At 37.5% G+C, this 21,625-nt stretch overlaps 1 protein-coding gene across 5 annotated transcripts in view; it reads right to left on the bottom strand.

The window, feature by feature from the left end:
• Positions 1-21,625, bottom strand: part of kazna (kazrin, periplakin interacting protein a) — a 556,243-nt gene that overhangs the window by 38,411 nt on the left and 496,207 nt on the right. For 2 of the 5 annotated variants that reach the window (XR_009826859.1, XM_062054433.1), the window contains exons 7-11: positions 19,350-19,520; positions 16,343-16,426; positions 12,062-12,293; positions 11,581-11,717; positions 7,607-7,730 (exon numbers count right to left, since the gene is read on the bottom strand). Coding sequence is in view for 4 of the 5 variants with exons in the window: in XM_062054433.1 (XP_061910417.1) it covers positions 7,607-7,730; positions 11,581-11,717; positions 12,062-12,293; positions 16,343-16,426; positions 19,350-19,520 (748 nt within the window). In the remaining variant the exon portion in view is untranslated. The remainder of the gene's footprint in view (positions 1-7,606; positions 7,731-11,580; positions 11,718-12,061; positions 12,294-16,342; positions 16,427-19,349; positions 19,521-21,625) is intronic. The other 3 variants (XM_062054434.1, XM_062054435.1, XM_062054436.1) reach the window with 3 other exon arrangements.

Below are 21,625 nucleotides of genomic sequence, written 5' to 3'. Positions count from 1 at the left end.
GTAGAAGTGGAGGATATAACTGGTGTACACAACATTTTCTGTATGCTAAACTACACTGTCATGTTTTCAAAGAGAAGCGGGTAGAACTTGAAGAAGTGCTGACATTTGAGTTTAGGGATCGCCACACACACACACACACACACACACACACACACACACACACACACACACACACACACACACACACACACACACACACACACACACACACACACACACACACACACATAGACTAGAACCCAAACTTGGAAAAGCAACTGGAACAATGCAGTGTACCTCGTTGGAACACCCAGTCGGACTTCATTGCCTTCCTGGGTCACGTCACCGTGCCGACAGTCCATTGCAGGTCAGACAACAAGGGGCAGGTGTTAAGAGGTCAGGGGTCAAACCACAAACCACAAACACTATTATTGACATCGATGGTTTCCATGGTTTCCTTTCCCTCTCTCCCTGTGCGTTGACGTTGGGAAGGAGAGGAAAGAGGAAAGCTTCCTCTCACAGATGGACTCAGGGACGCGAGCACATATGTTAAACATGGCCGACCCCCCCCCCCCCCCAGCATGAAGGGATGGATCAGGATTAGAGCCACGAATGAACACACACTTATTAAGACAGGGAAAGAGAGGAGAGCCACATGAAAATTCAACATGATTTATTTTTATTTTAAAATAGTTTTTCTTTTCCTAGTGTGTTTTTTTTTTTTTTTTTTTTTTTAAACCATGCCTTATACACATCTCAGCACACCGCCATTTTTAAATAAATGTCTTCAATAATATTATTTTCTAAATTTGTCTTGTTAGCCCATTTACAAAAAAAAGTAAAATATCTGAGGGGAGAAAATAAACATGAAACAATTTTTTTTTTTTTTTTTTTTTTAACTGTCGAGAGAGAATAATTATAAAAGTTGGCAAGAGAACAAAATGATGAATGCGCCATGAAAACTGAGTGGTTATGCATACAAATAAATGCATAATTACTTTTGTGTTGTTGGGTTCTGGTTGAGGGAAAATGTTAAATGTTTCTTCCCACACACACACACACACACACACACACACACACACACACACACACACACACACACACACACGCACAAACACGCACGCACACACACAATCTGTGTCGTGTTGTGGGGAAAAAGTGACAAAAACAAAGTGTAAGATTAAAATCAAGAGAAGAAAGATTTCCTGAGGGCGAGGCCTTGCAGACAGCGGCTCAATCCAAAGAAAGGGTCTCTCTATGAAGAAATGCTATTAACCTTTAGCACCGTCTTAATTGCTTTTTCTTTAGGTGGGATCACGGGGTTACGAGCAAAAGTTTTGCGTGTGTCTTTGTTTAATAAAGGCTTCATTCAATTTGACTTTTTTTGTCACTATTCTTTCAAATTCCAATTAGTTCAATTAATATTTATGTCACATTCACCCTGTTTCCTTGAAGGGTGGCCTCCGCTTGAATAGACGCCACACCCCGATTAATCACTGATTATAAATAAACGCTGCACCCCGAATAGACCTCTCATTTCTACCCGGCTGTAATAATATTAATAGAATAGAGTAGAATAGAATAGAAAGTACTTTATTGATCCCTGGGGGAAATTCAGCACCACAGCTCGCTCACAATAGACAATAATAATAATAAATAATATATAATATATTATATATATAATATATAAATAATATAAATATATTCTACATATACTCGACATTTAAGTGCAGTCAAGGAACAATGATGATGATAATAATAATAATAGTATGTGGCAGTAGAGGTCATCAAAAGACACACCGCCCTGACATGACATCTGTAAAGCTGGCACTCACAGTGGAGTTTGAAGAGAAGCAGTCTAAAGAGTGTTGGCCTCACTGCAGGGCAATAAATAATATTTTTTAAAAAAAAGGAAAAATAGACAAATATATTATTTAAATAAACTGTCTTGTTTTTGGAAAATATAAATAATTTAATTCAATTTTCTTTTGCAATAATAAAGGCCTTTACGTTGCAAAACAATGTCCATTGTAAATTCACAGAAAATAACTGGCCGATAATTGCATTACTTTTACAGTACTTTACTGTGAAATATCCTTAAAGCAATTTACTGCAATAGCAGAGCTTGTTTTTTTTTTGTGTGTTAATTACAATAAAGGTGCAACTAAATGCCGTAACATCACAATTATATAACTTTTATAGTTAATTACTCTCTCGCGTTAACACCGTACCACCACTTAGGCAGTCTTCGGAACCCCTTTGGAGACAAATCAGTTTGAATTTACAGTAATTTTTTGTGATATTACAGAGGACTATAATTTTGGTATTTTATTGTGAAATAACACTTAATTACTGTACTGTGAGGTATAAGGATATCATCATTAAAAAAAACAAAAACGTATTTTGTTGTAATGTTACTGTAAATTTTGATTACAGTATTTTACTGTGGAAAAAATACTGTTAAATGCTGTGAAATTCTGGCAATTTTTTACAGTATTAATTAGGGGTGTTCTGATCCAAAATTGATCAGATATCAGTAAAAAAAAAAAAAAATAAATAAAATATATATATATATATATATATATATATATATATATATATATATATATATATATATATATATATATATATATTAGTGTTGTAACGATACCAATATTTTGGTACCGTTACCGGTACTAAAATAATTTCAATACTTTTCTAAATAAAGGGGACCACAAAAAAATTGCATTATTGGCTTTATTTTAACAAAAAATCTTAGGGTACATTAAAAATATGTTTCTTGTTGCAGTTAAGTCTTTAAATAAAATAGTGAACATACAAGACAACTTGTCTTTTAGTAATACGTAAACAAACAATGGCTCCTAATTAGTCTGCTGACGTATTCAGTAACACATTGTGTCATTTATAATTCTATTATTTTGTCAAAATTATTAAGGACAAGTGGTAGAAAATAAATTATTAATCTACTTGTTCATTTACTGTTAATATCTGATTACTTTCTCCTTTAACATGTTCTGTCTACATGTCTGTTCAAATGTAATAATCACTTGCTCTTCTGTTGTTTGATACTTTACATTAGTTTTGGATGATACCACAAATTTGGGTATCAATCCGATAACAAGTAGTTACAGGATCATACATTGGTCTTATTCAAAGTCCTCATGTGTCCAGGGACATATTTCCTGAGTTTATAAACATAATATACATTTAAAAAAAAAAACGAAAGAAGATGTAGTGATGCCAAAAAATATTGATGTAATCATAGTAGTATTGACTAGATACGTGCCTGTACTTGATATCATTACAGTGGATGTCAGGTGTAGATCCACCCATGGAAGCATGGTATAGTGAAGCATATTTAGCTATTCCTCGTCCTGCAGGGATGATACTTGTAAGAAACTTACTTTATTTGTCGCCATGGAGACCAGGATTAGTGATTTAGAAGTAGCTAAAACACTGTAGACGGCAGATGAACGTTAGCCGCTAACTAGCTAGCTATGTCTTAAAGCACCTCCTCCGGTGGGCATTTCAGTGTTATAACTTCACCTTTATCGCTAGTTTTTAAGCCAAAATGCGTCCGTTCCTCCTTTTCTGTCTACACACTGTGTCTGCTTGTAAGTACTCCGTGATTGTGCACTGCCGAACATGCTCCTCTGCTCGTAAACCAGCAATGACACGACGTAATGACGAAGCGGACGCGGAGGGGTGCGGGATCGGTACGTTTCAGAGGCGGTATATATATATATATATATATATATATATATATATGACATTCCCGATACAAGCCAGTTGACATCTAAATGTCTTCCAATAAGCAAAAATTCAGTGAAGTCATTTTTAAAAGGTAAAAGTAGTAGGCTATAAGCTACCAGGAGCTGGCAGCTACACAACAGCTGAGCACGCAAGCTGGACATACGTAATAAGTGTTCTCAATTGGACAACATTGCAGTCTAAAAACACATTTGTCAAATTAAACAAGTGTCAACTAATTATAGTTGCATGTTCTTTACAAGTCTCCAAAGAAGTTATCCAGTAACAAACGTGTCCGCATAATTCAACATATGAGCTTTAACAGAATGAATTACTGTCCCTACTAGGTGTCGCCAAAAATCAATGACTCCAATTCAATTTAAAGACAGCAGAAAGTCTATTCTAGACAGGTAATAATAAATATGTTTGTGCTTCCACACTGTACCTACCATTGTTCTACTTTTGACTAATCCCACTTGATCAATCGTTTTCCAACAAAAAAATATCTATGATTCATGCGGATATCGTATCAGAAATAATATCTGTCTCGGCCAATACTCAAGTCTCCAATATCGGCGTCGTATCGGAAGTGAAATTGTTTTACTGGGACAGCACTCGCCTTAATCCAGGGGTGTCCAAACTTTTTCCACTGAGGGCCGCACATGGAAAAATTAAAGCATGTAGGGGCCATTTTGATATTTTTCATTTTCAAACCATAACAAAATATATGCATTTTTTATTTATTTTACCTTTAGGGGTCCCGGCGACCATAAAGGGTCTCAGTCATTAAAATGTTAAAAATAAGTCAGAATGTTATTTTTTTTTAAATTATTTAACGCTTACAGTAAATCTCTATATCAACTTCAAGTTGATATAAAGTAATACAAATTAAAAAAAAATGTTTGTCAAAAACAACTTAGTTTTTTTATAGTAAAACTGAAATATGCAATATTTAGTAATTAGAGCCCTAAAAGATCAATAATGCAGGACACCATTGATTTTAATTATTTCATATTTTTGAGTAATCACAGTGAAAAGATAAATAAAAAAATCACTAAATATTTGGGATCCAAAAGGTGCCTCACTCATAAAGTGATACATTTTTATTAGGTTTTTCTTTTACTTTTAACACTTAAGTTACGAGATCAACTTCCGATATATCTGTCGATTTTATGCTGGAACAATTATTTTGTTTGTTTTATGCGCTTTTGTCAAAAGAAAACTTTGATGTTTTTATATGGCTACTACACAATATATGCAATATTTACCACATAAAACATTTTAAAGGGAAATATTTGAAGTAATTGGAGCCCTGAAAATAATTCATTATAACATGGATTTTTTTGTCATTATTTTTGTTTTTTTGAGCAATGGCAAAAAAAGAAAAATAAAGAAAGACAAAAGAGAAAAAAAACAGCCTGCGTGGCAGCTTTTGTGTCAACATTGCAACTTTTTCTCGTTAGATTTCACCTCATTCCACTTTTTTTTAATGTTCTTTTTTATTTTTACAATAGTATTTCCAGAATGTGTGGCGGGCCGGTAAACAATTAGCTGCGGGCCGCAAATGGCTCCCGGGCCGCACTTTGGACACCCCTATATTAGATGCCCATAACCACCATATGAAGAAATACATCCATATGTAGGATATCGGTTAATTTAAGAGTTCATTTATATATCATTTAAAAAAGGAATATTTGTGCAACTAGCAACTTAAAGGCCTACTGAAACCCACTACTACCGACCACGCAGTCTGATAGTTTATATATCAATGATGAAATCTTAACATTGCAACACATGCCAATACGGCCGGGTTAACTTATAAAGTGCAATTTTAAATTTCCCGCTAAACTTCCGGTTGGAAACGTCTATGTATGATGACGTATGCGCGTGACGTCACGACGGCAACGGAAGTATTCGTACCCAACGTGTCACCATACAAACTGCTCTGTTTTCATCGAACAATTCCACAGTATTCTGGACATCTGTGTTGGTGAATCTTTTGCAATTTGTTTAATGAACAATGGAGACTGCAAAGAAGAAAGTTATAGGTGGGATCGGTGTATTAGCGGCTGGCTGTAGCAACACAATAAGGAGTACTTACTTGGATATCAGACGCGCTAGCCGATGCTAGCCGCCAACCACATCTGTGATCGGGTGAAGTCCTTCGTCGCGCCGTCGATCGCTGGAACGCAGGTGAGCACGGGTGTTGATGAGCAGATGAGGGCTGGCTGGCGTAGGTGGAGCGCTAATGTTTTTATCCTAGCTCTGTGAGGTCCGGTTGCTAAGTTGCTAACTTAGCTTCAGCATCGTTAGCAACAGCATTGTTAAGCTTTGCCAGGCTGAGAATTATTAACCGTGTAGTTACATGTCCATGGCTTAATAGTATTGTTGATCTTCTGTCTATCCTTCCAGTCAGGGATTTATTTATTTTGTTTCTATCTGCATTTGAGCCAGATGCTATCACGTTAGCTCAGTAGCTAAAGAGCTTCGCTGATGTATTGTCGTGGAGATAAAAGTCACTGTGAATGTCCATTTCGCGTTCTCGACTCTCATTTTCAAGAGGATATGGTATCCGAGGTGGTTTAAAATACAAATCCGTGATCCACAATAGAAAAAGGAGAGTGTGTGGAATCCAATGAACCCTTGTACCTAAGTTACGGTCAGAGCGAAAAAAGATACACACTGCACTGCCTCTCTAGTTCTTCACTCTAACGTTCCTCATCCACGAATCTTTCATCCTCGCTCAAATTAATGGGGTAATCGTCGCTTTCTCGGTCCGAATCTCTCTCGCTCCATTGTAAACAACGGGGAATTGTGAGGAATTCTTCCTCCTGTGACGTCACGCTACTTCCGGTATAGGCAAGGCTTTTTTTAATCAGCGACCAAAAGTTGCGAACTTTATCGTCGTTGTTCTATACTAAATCCTTTCAGCAAAAGTATGGCAATATCGCGAAATGATCAAGTATGACACATAGAATGGATCTGCTATCCCCGTTTAGATAAAAACATTTCATTTCAGTAGGCCTTTAAACGTATTTGTATTGGTATATGTGTGATTATAGTTATTGAGCATAATTGTTATTATCTGAAATAAGAAATGTATGAGGTATGATATGAGTAACTGACCTCTCTTAAACAGACAGTGTAGAGACGGCGGCTGTTAAACATGCATTCTGGGTGAGGGGCTACCACGTACAGTATGTGCATGCATGGTACGATGTGTCAGTCTTCTATCACACCAGATAGAATTCACATTTCCCACAATTCCTGTTGGGCCTCATGTTGCTAGGGAACAGAGTGCTCTGCATAGAGTAGTAGGTTTAAGCCCCTAAAAGACGGCGCTAACATCCGCTTTTCTATGCTTTTTGGGATGGATTGGTAGTCTCTGCGTGTCGGCCCACAGGAAAACCTTCCCATCATGGCGGTGGTGGGGAGGGGAATGAACCAAGCAGGACAGGAAACATGGGGGGGGGGGTTAAAGGAGGGGTCACATATTTAAAAAAAACAATCAGAAAAGGCATTCAGGACGAGGAGACATTTACACACACAAAGTGCACATCGATTGTAGTTATTTACACGTACAGCAGTCCTTCAAGTTTCCAGTTGAATGAAAGTCAAAATGTAGAACATTAGAAAGGTCCAACAACACAACTTCTGTATGTCCGCCATGTCGCCAGGCTCTATTTACAGGACTGTACATACATACAGGTGCAATTTACTCGTTTGGATTCTCCACCCTGTCTGACGGTTCGAAACGCCCACACACACACACACACACACACTTTCATACACACTCGGAAACGCCCTCAGACCACTTCCACAGAAGCTCTTTACCAGTCTGCGTCCTCCTCTATGTAATAATCAGGTGTTCCAGTACCATCAAACAAACCGGGTTCCAGTGACTTGCGCTGCTTTCCCCGGGCAAAGACCCGTGACAAAGAGCCCAGGCCCATCTTCTCCTTCTTCTTCTTACACTTCGCCACCTCCAGATCTTCTAGGGACTGGAACAGAGGGAAGGCAGAAGCAGAGTTACCCAAAAGAGAGCAGACTAAAATACAAACCCCAAAACCGGTGAAGTTGGCACGTTGTGTAAATGGTAAATAAAAACAGGATACAATGATTTGCTAATCCTTTTCAACAGGGGTGTCCAAACTTTTTCCACTCAGGGCCACAGACTGAAAAATCAAAGCATGCGGGGGCCATTTTTATATTTTTCCTTTTTTTAAAACCAATACAATATATAGTTTTTTTAAATTTTTTAACCTTATGGCTTTTCTCAAGTTTGGTCCCCGGTACCCGGAAGGGTCACAGTCATAAAAACAGGGCCGGCCCATGGCATAGGCCGTATAGGCAAATGCTAAGGGCGCCGTCCATCAGGGGGCGCCACGCCAGTGCCACAAATGTTGGAGGAAAAAAATAAAAAAGTTGGTACTATTATTTCTAAATGCATACAATAATCCCACGTTAATTAAAATGCAAAGTAAAGCCTATTTAATAGAAATATTATTTGTTACAACATTACGCCACCCGCACGGTGCGCCCCCTCCCTTCCCGTATCATGACTCTTTTTGGACGTCACCACATCAAAAAATCAACACAAGATGTCAAAACGGCCAAAACTGTCAGGTGCCCAGGGAAGAAAAAAGAGAAAAGAAGAGGAGAAACGAGAAAAAGACAGAGGTAGCAGGTAGGTAACGTTAGCCTACATGAAATTATTTGTCTGTTACAGAATGTGATAGTAACCTTTAGCATTAAGCTAATGTTACATGATTCGGCAATTCCTAATCAATAAATAGCTAGTTCTGTTTTAACGTCGGGTTAATATTGTGGTGGGGGCTAAATTGTTATGGAAAATAATAATGTAACGTTAGGTAATTACAGTACTTCCTGGTGTACAGTAATTTGTAAGTCATTCTAGTTAATGCAATATTAAAAAGCACAAATAGAGAACTCTGTTGGATCCCCTTTTTTGTAATATAGTTGTTAAAGTCATACTGGTTTGATATCTTGTTTTGTGCAGTGCCTTATTTATACTGTATTTTTAATGTATTTTATGCAACTTGTTGACACGTTTTATTTTGTGTTTATGTATGTAAAAAATATTGTATTTCATATATTAATTTTTTATTTTTTGTATTCATTTATTTATCCATAGTTTTTTTTTATCTTGTTAACAATTCTGATTGTTAATTTGCTATCTTTAAGTAAAAAAAAAAGGTCAAACACAAAGCTATTCGGTTTCTTGTGAGTATATACACTTCACTGCCGATGTGGGAGGGCGCCACCTAAAATCTTGCCTAGGGCGCCAGATTGGTTAGGGCCGGGCCTGCATAAAAATGTTAGAAATAAGTCATACATTATTATTTTTTCATTTAACGCTTAAATCTCGAGATCAACTTCAGGTCTGTCTGTCGTTATAACGTTTTTTTTAAATTTTGTTTTTATGTTTATGCCCTTTATGTCAAAACCCTTATTTATATGGCAAGCACACAAACTATGCAACATTTTCCCCCAAAACATTTCAAAGTGGAATATTTGATGTGAAGTAATTGGAACCTTAAATAGGTCAAAAATTCATAACAATAAAAAAATAAAAAGAATAAGTGTTGAAAATAAGCCAAATTTCTATTTTTTTTTTTACTATTAACGCTTAAGTCTGTAGATCTGTTGATTATAAGATTTTATAACTTTTTCATTTTTTTTGTTTGTTTGTTTGTTGCCCTTTTTGTGAAAGAAAACTTTGTTTCGCACAAAATATGCAATATTTTCCCCCCAAAATATTTAAAAGTGGAATTGTTCCAGTGAAGTAATTGGAGCCTACAATAGGTCAATAACAGTCCGCATGACAGCTTTGTGTTATTAGTGTCAATATTGCCACTTTTTCTTGTTACATTTCACCTGTTTACTCTTTTATTACACTTTTTCATGTTTTACATTTTTATTGTAGTATTTGCAGAATGTGCCGGGGGCCGTTAACAAATTAGCTGGGGGCCACAAATGGCCCTCGGGCCGCACTTTGGACACGCCTGCTTTTCAAACTATATTCAATTGAATAGACTGCAAAGACGAGATACTCAACGTTCGAACAGGAAAACTTTGTTATTTTTTACAAATATAAGCTAATTTGCAATTTGATGCCTGCAATATGTTTCAAAAAAGCTGGCACAAGTGGCAAAAAAGACTGAGAAAGTTGAGGAATGCTTATCAAACGCTTATTTGGAACATCAGGCTAATTGGTACCAGGTGATTGTCACGATTGGGTATAAAAGCAGCTTCCATGAAATGCTCAGTCATTCACAAACAAGGATGGGGCGAGGGTCACCACTTTGTGAACACATGCGTGAGCAACTTGTCCAACAGTTTAAGAACAACCTTTCTCAACCAGCTATTGCAAGGAATTTAGGGATTTCACCATCTACGGTCCGTAATATCATCAAAGGGTTCAGAGAATCTGGAGAAATCACAGCTAAGCCCGTGACCTTCGATCCCTCAGGCTGTACTGCATCAACAAGCGACATCAGTGTGTAAAGGATATCACCACATGGGCTCAGGAACACTTCAGAAACCCACTGTCAGTAACTACAGTTGGTCGCTACATCTGTAAGTGCAAGTTAAAACTCTCCTATGCAAGGCGAAAAGCATTTATCAACAACACCCAGAAACACTGTCGGCTTTGCTGGGCCTGAGCTCATCTAAGATGGACTGATACAAAGTGGAAAAGTGTTCTGTGGTCTGACGAGTCCACATTTCAAATTGTTTTTGGAAACTGTGGACGTTGTGTCCTCCGGACCAAAGAGGAAAAGAACCATCCGGATTGTTATAGGCGCAAAGTGTAAAAGCCAGCATCTGTGATGGTATGGGGGTGTATTAGTGCCCAAGACATGGGTAACTTACACATCTGTGAAGGCGCCATTAATGCTGAAAGGTACATACAGGTTTTGGAGCAGCATATGTTGCCATCCAAGCAACGTTACCATGGACGCCCCTGCTTATTTCAGCAAGACAATGCCAAGCCACGTGTTACATCAACGTGGCTTCATAGTAAAAGAGTGCGGGTACTAGACTGGCCTGCCTGTAGTCCAGACCTGTCTCCCATTGAAAACGTATGGCGCAATATGAAGCCTAAAATACCACAACGGAGACCCCCGGACTGTTGAACAACTTAAGCTGTACATCAAGCAAGAATGGGAAAGAATTCCACCTGAGAAGCTTCAAAAATGTGTCTCCTCAGTTCCCAAACGTTTACTGAGTGTTGTTAAAAGGAAAGGCCATGTAACACAGTGGTGAACTTGCCCTTTCCCAACTACTTTGGCACGTGTTGCAGCCATGAAATTCCAAGTTAATTATTATTTGCAAAATAAAAGTTTATGAGTTTGAACATCAAATATCTTGTCTTTGTAGTGCATTCAATTGAATATGGGTTGAAAAGGATTTGCATTGATTGATTGATTGATTGATTGATTGCAAATCATTGTATTCCGTTTATATTTACATATAACACAATTTCCCAACTCGTATGGAAACGGGGTTTGTACTCAGGTAGTTTGCTGCACAACAGCCATCTTGGCTTGGTTGACCACCACTTTTTTGTACTTCCGGGAAGAAATCACATGACTGAATGCAATCAATTTAAAATGATTTCACTGATATTATAAACAGGTCTTGAAAATATGTCTTATTCAGAGTCATCTCAGATTCAGGACCACACGGTATTAGGTTTTCGGAGTCGGTAGTAGAGTAAACTGTAGTGTGGTGAAGATGCTTACAAGCACACAAGGGACGGCTTTAGAATGAGCACACAGACGGCATCTGTGTGGGGGTAAGGGGGGGGGTTGTCGGGCAGCGCCTTACGTTGCAGAGCGAGTGAGTCCGATGTCGTGGAGAGTTGATGTCGCTCGGCGTGGACGACCTGTCTCCATCCACCGCCGAGGCGTCGGAGATGATGGAGGGCTGACGCGAGTGGCCTGGACTCAACCGCACGGCAGCGACTAAACGAAAAGGGGGGAAAAGGCTTCATTTTTACAGGTGGGCTTCTACAATGAATGGAAGAAATTGGGAATTTTATTGAATTGTTTTAGCGCCCTATGAATAGGGGAATCAGAATTGAAATCAAGAGACTGAAATGACTTGCCATCATCAGCAGTTGCCAGGCAACAGTGTGCATTCAGCAGTGCAACCCATACGAACACAATGAGTAACTGTTTTCTTCTTCTTGTCTGCGTATGTGTTTTAAGCAGGCATTTGGGTGAAGTATTATCTATTTATTTTTATCTAAATAAAGGTTCTGTGACAGAAGGTTGCTGGAAACGGATGGAATGATGGCTAACGGCACCTCTCACGGCAGCAGAGGAGGGGCGCCATCCCGTCCTCCTACCTTGTCTGTCGGTGGGATGTCCCGTGTGAACGTAGAGGGTCTGCTGACTCTGTCTGATGGCGGCAGTGAGGGGGAGGTCCGCCTGCATCACCCACTCCTGGTTGTTGCCGTTGACAACCGTTTCCGTTGGCATGGCCAGCGAGTGACGTTTAGGCACATCCTTGGTCAGGGTGGCTAACGACTGTTTGGCCTTGGGAGAGGGCGGAGAGAAAGGCATTAGCCAGAGAACATGTCCATGTGGAGTGAGTGTGTATTCAGATACTTTGTTTTGGGGACCACATTTACAGAAAGCGAAGGACCGCGGGGACGGACTTTGATTGATTGATTGATTGATTGAGACTTTTATTAGTAGGTTGCACAGTGAAGTACATATTCCGTACAATTGACCACTAAATGGTAACACCCGAGTAAGTTTTTCAACTTGTTTAAGTCGGGGTCCACTTAAATTGATTCATGATACTATCATATATACTATCATAATACAGTCATCACACAAGATAATCACATTGAATTATTTACATTATTTACAATCAGGGGTGTGGAGGGGGGGGGGGGCGGGGTAGGATATGGACAGCAAGTAGTGGACATAGAGAGAGAGAGAGAGATCAGAAGGCATAAGAAAAAGTATCTGCATTTGATTGTTTACATTTGATTATTAGCAATCCGGGGATCTGCCTGCACTATTAGTATTATTTTGTATTTTCCGTAGAACCAGTATCCTCTACAGCAGTGGTTCTCAAATGGGGGTACGCGTACCCCTGGGGGTACTTGAAGGTATGCCAAGGGGTATGTGAGATTTTTTTAAAATATTCTAAAAATAGCAACAATTCAAAAATCCTTTATAAATATATTTATTGAATAATACTTCAACAAAATATGAAGGTACGTTCATAAACTCAGTGAAGCACAAGCTCAGGTTTCTCACTAAAATGTCTGTCAAAAAGAACTGTGCAAAGAAATGCAACAATGCAATATTCAGTGTTGACAGCTAGATTTTTTGTGGACATGTTCCATAAATATTGATGTTAAAGATTTCTTTTTTTGTGAAGAAACGTTTAGAATTAAGTTCATGAATCCAGATGGATCTCTATTACAATCCCCAAAGAGGGCACTTTAAGTTGATGATTACTTCTATGTGTAGAAATCTTTATTTATAATTGAATCACTTGTTTATTTTCCAACAAGTTTTTAGTTATTTTTATATGTTTTTTTCCAAATAGTTCAAGAAAGACCACTACAAATGAGCAATATTTTGCACTGTTATACAATTTAATAAATCAGAAACTGATGACATAGTGCTGTATTTTACTTCTTTATCTCTTTTTTTCAACCAAAAATGCTTTGCTCTGATTAGGGGGTACTTGAATTAAAAAAATGTTCACAGGGGGTACATCACTGAAAAAAGGTTGAGAACCACTGCTCTACAGCAGTGTTTTTCAACCTTTTTTGAGCCAAAGCGCTTTTTTTTTTAATTAAAAAAATCCAGAGGCACACCACCAGCAGACAACATAACAAAGTGAAACTCAGCAGCTGATATTGACAATAAAAAGTTGTTCTCACAATTATTGGAAATGAATTAAAACCATAACCAAGCATGCATCACTATAGCTCTTGTCTCAAAGTAGGTGTACTGTCACCACCTGTCACATCACACCCTGAGTTTTTTGGTGTTTTCCTGTGTGTAGTGTTTTAGTTCTTGTCTTTCTTGCTGGTATTTTCCTGTTGCAGTTTCATTTCTTCCATGAGCGCTATTCCTCGCACCTGCTTCGTTTTAGTAATCAAGACTATTTCAGTTGTTGTTTTCCTTCTTTGTGGGGACATTGTTGATTGTCATGGCATGTACAAACATACTTTGTGGACGCCGTCTCTGCTCCACACGCTGTAAGTCTTTGCTGTCCTCCAGCATTCTGTTTTTGTTTACTTTGTAGCCAGTTCATTTTTAGTTTCAATCTGCATAGCCATCCCTAAGCTTCAATGCCCTTTCTTAGCGGCACTCGCCTTTTGTTTATTTTTGGTTTAACCATTTGATACCTTTTGACCTGCATACTGCCTCCCGCTGTCGTCTGCATTTTGTGATCACGACAAAGCAGTTAGCTACCTGCTGCCACCTACTGATATGGAAGAGTATTACATGGTTACACTGACCGAGCTCTAAACAGCACAGACACTCAATAACGGCACATTATTTGCGGATCATAATTACTGGAATGTGTTTTGTGGCAATTCCAACTTTGGCCACAGCGTCAATTGCTATGTAGAGTGGCGCTTTCAGCAGACTGCATTGGAAAATGATTACCCCCCCACCCAAAATCCACTTAGCAATAAGCCATATGAATCCCTTCCCTACTCACGGGGTGGCGTGGCGAGGTTGGGAGCGCGGCCGTGCCAGCAACCCGAGGGTTCCTGGTTCGATCCCTACCTTCTACCAACCTCGTCACATCCGTTGTGTCCTTGAGCAAGACACTTCACCCTTGCTCCTGATGGGTCGTGGTTAGGGCCTTGCATGGCAGCTCCCGCCATCAGTGTGTGAATGTGTGTGTGAATGGGTGAATGTGGAAATAGTGTCAAAGCGTTTTGAGTACCTCGAAGGTAGAAAAGCGCTATACAAGTATAACCCATTTACCATACGTTGTTTTATGTCTTACAATGTGACGTTCTGAAGATGTATAACAAATCGTAGCCGAGTGGTTCTCAAACTTTTCTCAGCAAGTACCACCTCAGAAAACACTTGACTCCGCAAGCACCACCATAAACATTCAAATACGGTAGCGTAGTAGGTAGGGATGATGTTTGATAAGAAATTATCGAGTTCGAGCCCATTATCGAATCCTCTTATCGAACCGATTCCTTATCGATTCTCTTATCGAATCCAGATAGGTTGTTGTATATGGAAAAAAAACACAATATTTGGTTTAAGAAAAGCTCACTTATATTTTATAAGAAAAAAAATAAATAAAAATAAGTAATTATTGACTGTTACCCCCCTAAAAAATACAATAAATAAATATTGACTGTTGTTACCCAAAGTATATTAAGTGGGATTTTTCAGAAAAACAAATATATACAGTAACACAAAAACAACCTGTCTCTGTGATCACTATAGGTGTATAAATACACAATATGTAAATATTAGCTTCACAAAAATATACAGTACTATCATCAAACAAATACTTCTGAGTGTTGAAACTATTTCGATGCTGGAAATACACGACTGTCAGCCATTTTAAGTCCTCAAAACATCCATTGAAACAGTGCACAAAAATCGTTTTTCAATAAACATCTTAGTATCAAATTTAACCACTTTCCACCTTAATATTGAGTTACATAAACAAGTTAAACCGTTTACTTACAGACTTATCTTTTCCAAGGCTTGTAAGAGCTAACACAACTTGTCTACTTCTCAATTGTCTCATGAACTGAACAGACGTCGCCAACCCGGAAGTGCCCAAACTAATGACGCATAGTATTTTCATATCGCCACAAGGTGTCAGTAAGAGTCTACAATCAAATGGGCATAACATTGCCGTCCCATAGGGCATTTCCTGTGGGAAGGGATTCGTTCCCAGGGATTCGAATAAAGAACCAACTCTTTTTCTTTACTAAAGTGGCCTCGATAACGAGAACCGGTTCTCAAAAAGGGATTTGAGTCCATGGAATCGGTTCTTTTCTTATCGAACAACCGGGAGAACCGGTTTCGAACATCATCCCTAATAGTAGGTAAGTGTTCATTAAAAAACAAAGCAGAGGTCTTATTTTTGGCCACTGTATCCAACACTGTGTTAGCATATGTGAATAAGTGATTATTTGGCATACCACTAGATGGAGCCCATGTACCGAAGTTTGAGAATCACTGGCATAGCCTTAAGAAAACACATTTTCATCAACGATACGTTTTGTCAGTATTTAAACAGGCGTAAAGTGTTGTTTTTGTGTCTGTGTAAGCTGGCAGTCACCACTTCATTACAACGGTCAAACAATCATCAATCACCCGGGGGTCTGACATGCAAATCAACGTGGAATCACATCCCTTCATTAGCAGTTTGAATATTGACGCTCTCGCCGGAGCACATTGATCACACTGGGGGAACTCAGGGATCACTGAGTGGGTTCGATCCGGGTAAGCCTTGGGATTAGTCAAACACGTGCAGCTGAGGAGGAGCTTTAGGAGGTAACAATCAAGGGATCAGGGGAAGGGGTTAGGAGTCGTTAAAAGTCCAAGCTAGGGGGTCTTCGTCTTACCGCCATGACCCTAGGAGAGACGTCTCTGTCCCCGATGCGCTCAAACACCCGGTACTCCATTCTTTGATTGACACAGTTACTCATCTGAAGGGGGGGTTGGAGATGTTAGCGAGGCCTGGACGGCATATTGAAGTACTTAATGTGCTTATTTCCAAAAAAACAGTGACAAATAATTATAACATTGTGTTGTGGTTACCAAACAAACCGTAGACTGGGAATTGACCAGCATTAGCATGAGGTGGAGTGGGGTTGACCGCTAACGTTAGCAGCTAGCGCTAACTCCCCGCCGGTTCAATACGCAACTGTTCAAAGGTAAAGTGGTTTATTGATTTGTACATTTTCACCCTCGCTATATGAACATCGCCACACAGCTATCAATATAAGAGTGGCTAACCTATTTTTACACTCGTATGGCTATTAAGAATGCTAACAATGCGCTCAAAATATGGCTTAACCCATAAAAGGTATCCGTTCTTACTTCTAAATAGGGTGTTATTATTGGGTTGTAACATATTTAGACATTTCCGAAAAATGGTTTTCAAAGACATTTCCTGTAAATTATGAATTATCATTGATGATTAGAATTAATTGGGCATATACGCTGAGTATAGAGGGTGCCAAACTAAGATTGGTTTGTCTTGGCAGATCATTGTGCTCTACTTAAAGCCTTGATACCTCACCTTAAGAGTGTTTTGTCTCTTGGCTAATTGTTATGCTTTAGGTTGTAAGCAAACATTTGAGTAACAAGCATTCCCCCCATTACTTGGCGTAGCAAACGTCACAGTGAACCCCGTAAGATCCTACCCAAAAAATCTGTTCTTACTCGCAAGCGTTAGCTTATAACTAGAGAGAGACATACATTTGCCTTCCAGCCATGGGAAGGTGCGTGGGAAGAAAAAGCAGATTGATATTGATTAAATTAAAGAAATAGATAATCAAAACCATGTGGTACGAGCGTATCACTGAAGCAGAAGGAGTCTAACGCTAGCCAACAATATTGAACTAACATCTAAGCGACCTACGCACCAAGAAAAATTCCTAGTTTGTGAACCCGTTCTCAAACAATGGCAATAAAAAACTAGTCTGATTCTGATTCTACATGTATCCGTTAAAATATGTCACAGCCGCTGATGGTGTGTTTGACTATGAAGCAGCTGAAAGGAGACACCGTAGAAGTCCATTCTCCAAGGTACATACTGTACATTATCAGTACTTTACTTTGTAAAACGACTGTAGTTGTTAGTGGTACTTTTTATTGTTTTGTAATAATAATATTTCTTATCTAAAAGTTTGTTTTCTTTTTAAAAACAGCGTAACCCCATTGAAATGAATTTAAATTAATTTGAACTTGTAGCCTTTAAAAAAAAAAAAAAAATACATACATATCATAAGAAGGACAATGCAATAGAACATAGTACAAACAACTACAGTAGTTTTATGAAGTAATAATAATGTACAGCATTTACCTTGGAGAGCGCACTTTTATGGTATCTCCTTTGAGCTTCTTCTCTGTCAAGCACACCATCAGCAGCTTTTTAAAATGTTCATGCATAAATGTCCATCATTTAAATATTATTTTAATGTCCTTAGCTGGCGGTATTGACTCCTTTTTCTTCAGTATTATGCTCCATCATTACTTTACTTTGTAAAACTACCGTAGTTGTTAGTGGTACTTTCTATTGTTTTGTAATAATAATATTTCTTATGTAAAAGTTTGTTTACTTTTTAAAAACAACGTCACCCATTTAAATGAATTTTACAGAATTTTAAAAGGTAGCCCTTAAATTTTTATTTTTTTTAAATACATACATATCATAAGAAGGACAATACAATAGAACATAGTACAAACAACTACAGTAGTTTTAAGAAGTAATAATAATGTACAGCATTTACCATGAAAATCACACTTTTAAGGTATCTCCTTCAAGCTTCTTCTCCATCAAGCACACCATCAGCAGCTTTTCAAAATTTTCATGCATAAATGTCCGTCGTTTAAATATTATTTTAATGTCCTTAGCTGGCGTTGTTGACTACTTTTTCTCCAGTATTACCGGTATTACCGTAGTTGTTAGTGGTATTTTCTATCGTTTTGTAATAATAATATTTATTATCTAAAAATTTGTTTTCTTTTTAAAAACAGCGTCACCCATTTAAATGAATTTTAAAAGGTAGTCCTTAATTTTTTATTTGTTTTTTAAATACATAAATACCATAAAAAGGACAATACAACACAACATAGTACAAACAACTACAGTAGCCTTTTAGAAAAAAGAAATTGAAGTGAATTATATTTATATAGCGCTTTTCTCTAGTGACTCAAAGCACTTTTACAGAGTGAAGACCCAATATCTAAGTTACATTTAAACCAGTGTGGGTGGCACTGGGAGCAGGTGGGTAAAGTGTCTTGCCCAAGGACACAACGGCAGTGACTAGGATGGCGGAAGTGGGGATCGAACCTGGAACCCTCAAGTTGGTGGCACGGCCACTCTACCAACCGAGCTATGCCGGTATAATGGTGAAATATAATGGTGTAACAATTACAGAAGTGTTATGAAGTAATAATAACGTACAGCGTTTACCCAAAAGAGCGCACTTTTATGGTATCTCCTTCGAGCTTCTTGTCTGTCAAGCACACCATCAGCAGCTTTTCAATAATTTCATGCATAAATGTCCGTCGTTTGAATATTATTTTAATGTCCTTAGCTGGCGTTATTGACTCCTTTTTCTTCAGTATTACGCTCCAACTGCTTTGCCTATTTGGCTACACAGTTGTTTGGTTTTTGGTCATTTCTTTCTTTAATTCAATGATTAAAATGCACTTTTTCTATCTAATGCCTTTTGTTTTCGGTCCGATCTTACGAGGTTCACTGCACCAGCGCCGGAGAGGCTCGTAACCCGAATTTTTGCTTGCAACATCAAAACAGTTATCCGATCATCCAAGGTACCACTGTATTGTATAATACTTTGTGTTAATAGGAAGTTTCAATATCCCCTATCCACATCTCACCATTGCCAGTTCAGCTTCCAGCTCCTTGATGCGGTTTTCCTTGAGGTCGAGCTGAGTGCGAAGAATCCCCGTGTGCTCGGTGGCTTCCTTGGTTTGCCGCCGCAGGTCCCACTTCTCTCTCTCCAGCATGTCTTTCTCTTTGGCGAGAGCTTTCACCGCATCCTCGCTCTCCTAGTGGAGACAGACTAGAGCCTGAAGTTGATGCAAACCTCACAAAAAAAATAAAAAATTCATTCAAAAGGTGCATCTTTGCTGAGCGATGTTGTCGCCGAGTTGAGGACCGTGATGCTGTTTGTTATCAGAGCTATCTCGGATACCAATCGAAGATTTATGACTGGATGCTAACTGACAGGTGTCAAACTCAAGGCCGGAGGGCCAGATCCGGGCCGCCACATAGTTTTATGTGGCCCGTGAAAGCCTAGAAATGTTCTTACTAAACATATTCGTTTTTTCAATTTTGACAGAATGAGAATGATCTGAGCGTGGAAAAAAAACACTATGTTAACAAAGGGGTGTCCATAGTGTGGCCAGCAGCTCCAGTTTTGTTGGCCCGCAGCATATTTGTGGATAAACAAACCCACAGTAAAATTGTAAAAAAAAAGAAAGATATTTGTGATTTGCTGAGAAAAAAGTTGACAATTTGATAGTAATAACTCAGGGGTGTCCAGACTTCTTCCACCATGGGTCGCATACTGAAACGTTCACAGTATGTGGGGGCCGTTTTGAAAATGTTTTATTTTGTCCATAAAAAAAAGCATATATGCATATATTTAAAGACATTGGGTCACCTTTGTGTTATAGGTGACAAAGAGTATTAATAGTTATAATCATCAAACTTTTGGCTTTAAGTCTTATTGCTCTTTTTTAATTCTTTTTTTTATTTGTACTGGTTTTTTTACCCCTGTAATAATTATTAATAGTGCACTTTGGTCACCTATACACAAAGCTGACACTAAGTTCTGTCTTTAAATATATAGGCAATGTCTGTTTTTAGTAGAGGTGTCAAAAAAAAAAAAAAATCGACTTTCATATGAATCGCGATTCGTAGGATTCTTAATCAAGAAAAAAAAAATCCAAAATCGATTAAAAAAATACACACACACGCACACACACACACACACACACACACACACACACACACACACACACACACACACACACACACACACACACACACACACACACACACACACACACACACACACACACACACACACACACACACACACACACACACACACACGTCTTATATATATTCACACATATGTATACATATATATATATATATATATATATATATACGTATATACCCATATATATAAATACAGTAGTACATACAGTATATATACATTTATGTACATATATACACATATATATATATATATATATATATATATATATATATATATATATATATATACACATTATATATATATATATATACATTATATATATATATATATATATATATATATATATATATATATATATATATATATATATATATATATATATATATATATATATATATATACATACAGTATATATATATATATATATATATATATATATATATGTGTGCATTTATAGACGTATATATGCATATATATAAATATAAATATAAATGTATATATATATATATATATATATATATATATATATATATATATATATATATATATATATATACGTCTATATATGCACATATATGTATATAAATGTATATATATATATATATATATATATATATATATATATATATATATATATATTTATACATACATCTATATATGCACATATATGTGTATATATATATATGTGTATATATATATATATATATATATATATATATATATATATATATACACACTGTATTTTCCGCACTATAAGGCGCACCGGATTATAAGGCGCACCTTCAATGAATGGCCTATTTTAAAACGTTGTTCATATATAAGGCGCACCGCATTATAAGGCGCATAGAATAGACGCTACAGTAGAGGCTGGGGTTACGTTATGCATCCCGTAGTTGCGAGACCTGCTGTGGCTCAATATTGGTCCATATATAAGCGCACCAGATTATAAGGCGCACTTCATCTTTTCAGAAAATTGGAGGTTTTTAGGTGCGCCTTATAGTGCGGAAAATACGGTATACTGTATGTATGTATATATATATATATATATATATATATATATATATATATATATATATATATATATATATATATATATATATATATATATATATATATATATATATATATATATACATATGTACA

The sequence above is a fragment of the Entelurus aequoreus genome, linkage group LG07 (genome assembly GCF_033978785.1).
Source record: "Entelurus aequoreus isolate RoL-2023_Sb linkage group LG07, RoL_Eaeq_v1.1, whole genome shotgun sequence".
Taxonomy (NCBI): Eukaryota; Metazoa; Chordata; class Actinopteri; order Syngnathiformes; family Syngnathidae; genus Entelurus; species Entelurus aequoreus.
This window is presented reverse-complemented; position numbering and strand designations above follow the sequence as displayed.